This window comes from Erpetoichthys calabaricus, chromosome 6 (assembly GCF_900747795.2).
Source record: "Erpetoichthys calabaricus chromosome 6, fErpCal1.3, whole genome shotgun sequence".
Lineage (NCBI taxonomy): Eukaryota > Metazoa > Chordata > Cladistia > Polypteriformes > Polypteridae > Erpetoichthys > Erpetoichthys calabaricus.
In genome coordinates, this window is record NC_041399.2 from 124,928,440 (window position 1) to 124,938,189 (window position 9,750).

The following is a 9,750-nucleotide window of genomic DNA, read 5'->3' on the forward strand; positions in this document are numbered from 1 at the left end:
GTTTTGTTATTGGACTTCTGTGCTCGTCACGGATTGTCTATAACGAACACCATGTTCAAGCATAGGGGTGTTCATATGTGCACTTGGCACCAGAACACCCTAGGCCTCAGTTCGATGATCAACTTTGTGGTCGTGTCGTCGGACTTGCGGCCACATGTCTTGGACACTCGGGTGAAGAGAGGGACTGAGCTGTCAACTGATCACCACCTGGTGGTGAGTTGGCTTCGATGGTGGGGGAGGATGCCGGTCAGGCCTGGTAGGCCCAAACGTGTTGTGAGGGTCTGCTGGGAACGTCTGGCAGAGCCCCCTGTCAGAAGTAGCTCCAACTCCCACCTCCGGCAGAACTTCGACCAAGTCCCGAGGGAGGTGGGGGACATTGAGTCTGAATGGGCCATGTTCCGTGCCTCTATTGTTGAGGTGGCTTACCGGAGCTGTGGCCGTAAGGTGGTCAGTGCCTGTCGTGGCAGCAATCCCCGAACCCATTGGTGGACACCGGCGGTGAGGGATGCTGTCAAGCTGAAGAAGGAGTCCTATAGGACCTTTTTGTCCTGTGGGACTCTGGAGGCAGCTGATAGGTACTGGCAGGCCAAGCGGAAAGCAGCTTTGGTGGTTGCTGAGGCAAAAACTCTGGCGTGGGAGGAGTTTGGGGAGGCCATGGAGAACAACTTTCGGACGGCTTTGAGGAGATTCTGGTCCACCGTCCGGTGTCTCAGGAGGGGGAAGCAATGCAGTGTCAACACTGTATATGGTGGGGATGGTGCACTGCTGACCTCGACTCGGGACGTTGTGGGTCGGTGGGGGGAGTACTTCGAAGACCTCCTCAATCCCACTAACATGCCTTCCAATGAGGAAGTAGAGCCTGGAGACTCGGAGGTGGGCTCCCCCATCTCTGGGACTGAGGTCACCGAGGTGGTCAAAAAACTCCTTGGTGGCAGGCCCCCGGGGGTGGATGAGATACCCCCGGAGTTCCTCAAGGCTCTGGATGTTGTAGGGCTGTCTTGGTTGACATGTCTCTGCAACATCGCATGGACATCAGGGACAGTGCCTCTGGACTGGCAGACTGGGGTGGTGGTCCCCCTCTTTAAGAAGGGGGACCGGAGGGTGTGTTCCAACTACAGAGGGATCACACTCCTCAGCCTCCCTGGAAAAGTCTATTCGGGGGTTCTGGAGAGGAGGGTCCGTCAGATAGTTGAGCCTCGGATTCAGGAGGAACAGTGTGGTTTTCGTCCTGGTCGCGGAACAGTGGACCAGCTCTACACCCTTAGCTGAGTCCTGGAGGGTGCATGGGAGTTCGCCCAATCAGTCTACATGTGTTTTGTGGACTTGGAAAAGGCATTCGACTGTGTCCCTCGGGGAATCCTGTGGGGGGTACTCCGAGAGTATGGGGTACCGGACCCCCTGATAAGGGCTGTTCGGTCCTGGTACGATCGGTGCCAGAGCTTGGTCCACATTGTCGGCAGTAAGTCGAAACCGTTTCCAGTGAGAGTTGGACTCTGCCAGGGCTGCCCTTTGTCACCAATTCTGTTCATAACTTTTATGGACAGAATTTCTAGGTGCAGCCAGGGCGTTGAGGGGGTCTGGTTTGGTGGACTCAGGATTGGGTCACTGCTTTTTGCAGATGATGTTGTCATGTTTGCTTCATCAGGCTGTGATCTTCAGCTCTCTCTGGATCGGTTCGCAGCTGAGTGTGAAGCGGCTGGGATGGGAATCAGCACCTCCAAATCCGAGACCATGGTCCTCAGCCGGAAAAGGGTGGAGTGCCCTCTCAGGGTTGGTAGCAAGATCCTGCCCCAAGTGGAGGAGTTCAAGTATCTCGGGACCTTGTTCACGAGTGAGGGAAGAATGGAGCGTGAGATCGACAGGCGGATCGGTGCGGCATCCGCAGTAATGCGAAGGCGAAGCTCTCAATTTACCAGTCGATCTATGTTCCTACCCTCACTTATGGTCATGAGCAATGGGTAGTGACCGAAGAATGAGATCGCGAATACAAGCGGCTGAAATGAGTTTCCTCCGTAGGGTGTCTGGGCTTTCCCTTAAAGATAGGGTGAGAAGCTCAGTCATCCGGGAGGGGCTCAGAGTAGAGCCGCAGCTCCTCCGCATCGAAAGGAGTCAGATGAGGTGGCTCGGGCATCTGATCAGGATGCCTCCTGGGCGCCTCCCTGGTGAGGTGTTCTGGGCACGTCTAACCGGGAGGAGGCCCAGGGGAAGACCCAGGACACGCTGGAGGGACTATGTCTCTCGGCTGGCCTGGGAACGCCTTGGGATTCTCCCGGAAGAGCTAGAAGAAGTGGCCGGGGAGAGGGAAATCTGGGCATCTCTGCTCAAGCTGCTGCCCCCGCGACCCAACCTCGGAGAAGTGGAAGAGAATGGATGGATGGATGACAAAGGTAATATTTTAGACTTCATTTGCTGCTCTGGCATCATAGCCCACAATCTTATTCCTACTGAATAACCCATCTCAGATCACAAAATGATTACATTTTATGTTAGCTTAGCTCTCAGGACAATAAAGGTTCAGTGTGTGACTTCATTTCGTAATGTCAAGCATGTAAACCCAGAGAGCCTTTTTAGTTTATTGCAATTACAGCCTGTTTGCCCTTCTGCTATCACACCATCAGAATTAGTAGATCATTACAACGTGCTCTGTCTTTTGCCTTCAATACACTGGTTCCCTTAAAAACATAAACTGTTTCATTTATTCACACTGCTCCCTGGAACACAACTGAACTCCATCAGCTCAAAGCAATGGGCCAACGGTTGTAGCGTCTAGCTAAGAAGACGGGTCTTGTTGTACCTAAGGAAGTGTAATCAGATCATATGTTAAAATACAAAAATGTCTCTCTGTTGCCAAAACTGTATACTACTCTAACATTATAAAAAAATACAAGAGGGAAAAATACTAGTGCGCTTTTCTCCACAATGAATAAGCTAATTACATCACCAGAAAATGTAATTCACCATAACTTTACTATTAAACACTGCTATACTTTTTTGGATTTCTTCACCTCAAAAATTGAAAAAATCCACCAGCAACTTGTTTCTTCTATCTCTGCAGAAAATGACATACTTTCCACAATCACCCATATTCCATTACCAACCACCTTATTCTTAGAGTTTAGTGTGCCAGCTGAACATTATATCTTGGAGCTTATAATGGCATTGGGAAGACAAGACGGCACCGACTGGTGTGGCTGGCCATCTGCTCGTCTCGCTAATCTATGTTTTATCTTTGTTTTTATGTATTAGTTTATCTCAACGGCCACTGTCCTACAATCGTGATTCTTTACTTAACATATTTTCTTGCTTGCTTTCCTCTCAATTTTCATCTCCTGATGGGATATTATGTGAACCTCCACCTTTGTTTTATTCATCTGCTAACTTTTTCCCTTGGACGCCGGTGTTCACCTGTATCAGTGAGCTGAATTCCTCTCGGAGACGCAAACGCACCCACCGCCGCTGTGGAAAAAGAGCCGGTATTGCTGTTAAACAACGCCGACTCAAGTCCCAGAGCTTGGATTCCCGATGCCTGCGAGTCATCTATGACCCATCTTCTCCTGCACAGGACTCCATCCCTGGTTCATGGGCGCTGGACACCAGATTTAATTTCTTCATTTCAAGGTGGCATTATTCTTCCTCGGTGTGCTCTCGGAGAGTAAATGCTGCTAATCCCGCAGCGAGGTCTTCTACTTTTATCGAGGCTGCTCTCATGAACGTGAGATCAGTGTCTAATAAAACTTTTATTCTGCAAGACTTTATTATCTCAAACAATCTGGATTTCTTTTTCATCACTGAGACCTGGATTGTAAATGGTGACTCTTCATGTTTTACTGACTTGGTACCATCAGGTTATTAATTTTTAAACTCTCTACGGCTAACTCGTCGTGGTGGGGGCATTGCCACTGTTTTTAAGAGTATGTTCTTGTGTCTGAGCCTTACAAGGGGTCCGTTTAGTAGCTTCGAACTGCAACTTTTCGAAGTGTGCAGCTCCCCTTCTTTGTTGTTTGCTGTGGTTTATAGACCTCCTGTAACTAATGATATCTTCATTTCTGAATTCTCTGATCTCCTGGCTGATATTACCCTCTCCCATAACAAAGTATTTATTGTTGGTGATTTTAACATTCACGTTTGTTGTCAATCGAAACCTTTGGTTAATGACTTTTTATCATTATTGGACTCATTTGATTTTATCCAGCATATTAATACGCCAACTCACTCTCTCGGTCACGTCCTTGATCTCGTTCTTACACGTGATATTTCAGTTAATAATATTGATTTATGTGATGTTTCTTTTACTGATCACTTTTCTATAATGATGGAGTTGAATATTACTGTAGATGTCCCTACTACTAATTGTGCTCTGTGCTGCTCTCGCTTTTTAAATTCTTCTATTATATCCGATTTTAAAACCATATTCTCTATTCTTGATGTGCATGTCCAATATGATGGTGTAAGAGCCAATTTTAGAAAGTTAAAGATTTGAGTTAAACTTATATTAATGTTTGCTTTATTTGAAGAGAACATAATTTCTTATATAGTCATAGACAATGGTATAGTCTTTTTTCCCCCTATAAGTTAGTAAGAGATAGAATCTTCTTGCTATAACTGAGATACAGTGAGATAATAAACTCAGTTGTGTTTAGAACAGGTCCAGTAAAGAGGGACTTGATAAACCCATTTTAAGTTTAGAAATGGGATAAGCATACAGTTTTCTGACCGTTTTGAAATGGTTCAGAAATTATAAGAAATTAATAATGATTTAAGTTGTAACAAGATTAAGCTCAGAACTACATTTTTCTAAATATAATTTTCTCCTTTTTTTTTGCTATTTTAATTTTTCTTCTTTTTTTTGTGTGAACTGTTTTACTTTATAATTTAACTAAACTTTTTAAAAACGAAGATATTTTGTCTGTGGAATCATTTCTGCGCGTCAGGCCTTTGTTGAATCCGATTTTTTGAGTTAGAGCTGCAGAATTTTGGAAACTTTGGGAAAACGCAGCTACATTTTCGTCAGAAAACTAGCCAACTTAAGGCCTTGAAACTGGAATCTACCATCTGAAGACAGAGGATGCTTCTGCTCCAGAACTTATCAACGAAAGAAAAAGAACTAAGTCATTCCGAGGTACTGTGCTGTTATCTTCTACCTATGCATTATCGTAAATGAAAGCAAGGTCGCCGTACCTGAACTTGAGAAGATTTTAAGAGACTGTGATGTTATAAGAGACTTTGTGGATTATCGCTTTTGCCTTTGCCTGAGTTTTTAAAGCCTTGTTATAAGGAAATATCTGCATTGTTGGAACGTTCCTATTGTGACGTTTGTTGCTGTCAAGAGAATCAGCTGTTGTCATGGCAATGTCTAAGCATAATTCAAGTGAAGTTAGTAGTGAATTAAGTACTGACTCTAAGCCAGAGAATGTAATCGGAGATCTTAAAGGTCATATAAGTCAGTGGAAAGATAAACTTTCTGTGCTTATAGCTGAAATAGAAAGTCTTAAAGATATTCCAGAAAATCATTCAGAAGTAGCCGAAAGACTTGAAAATTTTTGCGAGACGCACAGTGAGATAGAAGAGTTGAATCAAAGGCTAATATCAATACTGAGTAAAGAAGGCGCGATTAAGAAACAGAAAACGACATTCGCTGAAAGCTCTAAGAATTGGAACAAATTTATTAATATTACAAAGCTATGGCTAAAAGATGCAAATAGACTGTTAACACACACATCCGACGAACAGCTAGTTAACAAATTCGAAGGGATGCAATTGCAAGAACAGGATCGCTCAAAGTCAAAGACACGAAAGGCTTCTCCACAGTTAAAGCGCGCTTTGGAAATTAAATGTGACTCTTTAGCCCAGAAAGGCGCTGCGGCGGCATCATCACCCTCATCGACAGTCACACTTGAACGCACAGAATTTGATAGTATAATACAAATGCTACAAAACCTTGAAGCTAAAGTGGAGAGGTTGGAACAACACACAACTAGCGCAAAACCCGACACTCAGAGCTCCAGAAATGATGAACTAGATGAATTAGTGCGAAATCAAGCGGAATATCAGAAGAATCAAGCTGAATGTCAAAAAGTAATTACAGAAATGGCTAAATCGTTAACCCAACAAAACACGGCTACTACTCAACCACCTTCAGCGCTGCGTGGCGAAGTACCACACAGGCAGGTCCCTTTATTTTCAGGTGACCTGTTGGCTTATGCAGACTTCATTAGGGCCTTTGATAACACTGTTGGGAAAGTGTTACAAAACCCTCAAGATAAATTAGATTATTTAATCCAATTCACAAGAGGTCCTGCTCAGGACGTAGTTAAAGGCTGTGTGCGACTGCCACCAACTCGAGGTTATCAAAAGGCCAGAAAGCAACTTGAAACTTACTTTGGTGATGAAGTATTCATTGCTGATGCATATATGGAAAGAGCATTGAAGTGGCCTCAAATAAATCAAAATGATAGTGTAGCTCTGAGAGAATATGCAATCTTTCTTGATAGCTGTATAGACGCAATGACAAGCGCAGGGAGTCGCGACGCATTTAATAACAATCCAAATATTCGTATAATAATCTCTAAGCTCCTATATACTTTAAGAGACAAGTGGCGAAGCTGGGCCTTTAAATTTAAAGAAAAGGAAGCAAGAAGAGCGGGTATTGATCACCTGATCACCTTTTTACATCGTCTGGTAAGGATGATGATGGATCCCTTTTATGGAGATGTCTCACAAGGTAGCACGGAGGCAAGAGAAACCTTGGTTGAAAAGACTGTTAATGATACATGTGCATTTAAAAAGCCTTGTGTATTTTGCAGTGGTCAGCATATCCTTGCTGAATGTAGTAAAATCAAAGGATTGCCACACAAAGAAAGAATTGACTTTTTAAAATCTAAAGGTTTATGTTTTCGCTGTCTCAAACAGGGGCACCTTGGTAAGAACTGTAAAGAAAGAATGAAATGTCAGACATGTTTTTTTCAGCATCCAGACATCTTGCACATCAAAGGAGAATCCGGAACAACATCTAAATCCACAGCTAGTGTGGCGACATCTACTGAAAAGGAAACAGAGTCTGGAACTTGTGCCTTTACTGGGGCCGGAGAAGAGTGTGCACTACAGGTAGTTCCTGTTAAGGTAAAATCTAAGAAAGGCGAAAGGTATGTAGAAACATATGCCTTTATAGATCAAGGCAGTACAGTTACGATTTGCACTGAAAGGCTCCAGAGACAATTAAACCTTCAAGGAAGAAGAACTCAAGTATTTCTCAAAACTATGAATAACTATGATGATGATTCAAAAGTGCTAACTCAAAGTTCTGTATTATCAGATTTACAAGTCTGTGGTCTAAATGATGATGAATATTTTGATTTGCCAAAAGTCTTTACACAGGTCTCCATTCCAGTGGACAGAGAAAATATTCCACTACAAGAAGATATCGATAAGTGGGCTTATCTTAAAGAGGTACGTCTAACTCATATTGACTCTGAAGTTGATCTTTTAATAGGAATCAACTACCCGGAAATCTTCGAGAAGTCACGAACCATATATAGCCAAGGAGGTGGACCCTATGCTATGAAGACTGCACTTGGATGGGTAGTCGGTGGACCATATAAAAAGATAGATGACCTCACAAAACAAAGTGGTAAGATGCACAAACATTCAATCAATCGCGTGTCAATAACAGAGATTGAGGATTTGTTGCTGCAACAGTATAACACAGATTTTCCAGAATGCAGCTGTGAAGAAAAGGAAGAGATGTCACAAGAGGACATCAAGTTCATGCGCATAGCCTCAGAATCTGCGAGTCTGGTAGGTGGCCATTATTGTTTAAATTTGCCTTTGAAGGATGAAACACTGAAAATGCCAAACAATTGCTGTATTGCTGAACAGCGTACTATAGGACTCAGAAGAAAACTGAGCAAAAATTCAGGTTTCCACGGAGACTATAAAGCCTTCATGAAAGACATTATAGCAAGGGTTATGCTGTCAAGGTACCCAAAGAAAACCTAAATTGCAATGAAGGCAGAGTGTGGTACATCCCACATCACGGTGTGTATCACCCAAAGAAAAATAAAATTCGAGTGGTCTTTGACTGCACAGCCACCTATCAGGGAATCTCACTTAATGAGCAATTATTAAAAGGTCCCGACCTAACTAACACACTCATTGGCGTCCTTACAAGATTCAGAAAGGAGCCAGTAGCATTAATGGCAGACATTAAGTCAATGTTCTACCAAGTTAAAGTACCAGATAGAGACACTGATCTTTTACTTTTTTTATGGTGGCCTGAAGGTAATTTAAGTAAAGACCTTGAAGAATACAAAATGACGGTACATCTTTTTGGTGCTACTTCTTCACCCAGTTGTGCTTCTTATGCTTTGCGTAGAACAGCCAAAGACTCCAGAGATACATTTCCTGAAGAAGCTGTTAACACCGTTCTCAATAACTTCTACGTGGATGACTGCTTAAGGTCAGTGACAACAGAGGAACAAGCAATAAAGCTGGCAAAGGACCTTCAAGCTCTATGCCTCAAAAGGGTTTTCCCTTGACTAAGTGGGTGAGTAACAACAGAGAAGTTTTATTGTCTATTCCTGAAGAAGACAGAGCTCATGAACAAAAGGACTTAGACTTGAGCCACAGTCTCCTTCCCACAGAGCGTGCCCTGGGTGTCCAGTGGTGCACAGAAACGGACAGTTTCAAATTTCAGATTAAGTTACAAAACAAGCCCGCTACCATGCGTGGTATTCTGTCTGTTGTTAGCTCAGTTTATGATCCACTTGGTTTTCTAGCGCCTGCCCTACTGCCAGCAAAACTTATTCTAAGAGACTTATGCAAAGAGAAATTTGGGTGGGATGAACAAGTAGAAGTCAAACACATTCAGAAATGGAAAAAATGGATGGATGATTTGCAGTTACTTGTAGACTATAAAGTGAACAGATGCTTCAAACCTACCGGATTTGGAACCATAAAAACAGCACAAATGCACCATTTTGCAGATGCTAGTGAAGATGGATATGGCACTGTCACCTACCTTGTCTTAACCAACGAAGAGGGTAAAAAGCATTGTTCATTCCTGATGGCCAAGTCAAGAGTTGCACCATTGAAACAGGTCACGATTCCAAGATTGGAGCTGACAGCAACCGTTGTGGCAATTAAAATGGACAAAATGCTTAAAGGTGAGTTTCAAATGCCCTTAGAAGAATCTACATTTTGGACTGACAGCACCACGGTGCTAAAATACATTTCAAGTGAAAGCACTCGGTTCAAGACCTTTGTTGCCAACAGAATCTCCGTGATCAGAGATCATTCACAGCCTTCTCAGTGGAGGTATGTCACATCTGCCCTTAACCCGGCTGATCAAGCATCCAGAGGGCTAAGCATAGAAAAGTTTCTCAAAAGCACCACATGGTCACAAGGTCCAAGTTTCTTATTGAAGCCCGAATGGGAGTGGCCAAAAAGACCAGATCAACTGAACAATTCACTCATTGAAGATGATCCAGAAGTTAAAACTTGTGCAGACAAAAATAGAGGAAGCAATCAGCCCATCAACAAACTAATCACCTACTCAGATTGGCATCGCTTGAAGAAAGCAGTGGCTTGGTTCCTCAAGTTGAAAGACTTAATGCTGAACTTAAGAAATGAAAGAAAAACATTTCAATTAGAAGTCAGTCAGACTAAAAGTGATCCAGAAGAACAAAAATCACTCATTGCAAAGCACATGAAAAGGTATAAACTGACTTTAAAAACAAATCCAATTTCACTAGA

The 9,750-nt window shown here is 43.2% G+C and overlaps 1 protein-coding gene across 1 annotated transcript in view; it reads left to right on the top strand.

Annotated features, from left to right (window-relative positions):
- The window catches only part of LOC127528330 (uncharacterized), a gene marked incomplete at its 3' end in the record, with an annotated part of 53,371 nt that extends 44,016 nt beyond the window's left edge, over positions 1 to 9,355 (top strand). Inside the window, exon 4 of the mRNA XM_051928770.1 lies at positions 8,705 to 9,355. Within this exon, the coding sequence (XP_051784730.1) occupies positions 8,705 to 9,355 (651 nt within the window). The remainder of the gene's footprint in view (positions 1 to 8,704) is intronic.
- Between the last annotated feature and the right edge of the window lie 395 nt (positions 9,356 to 9,750).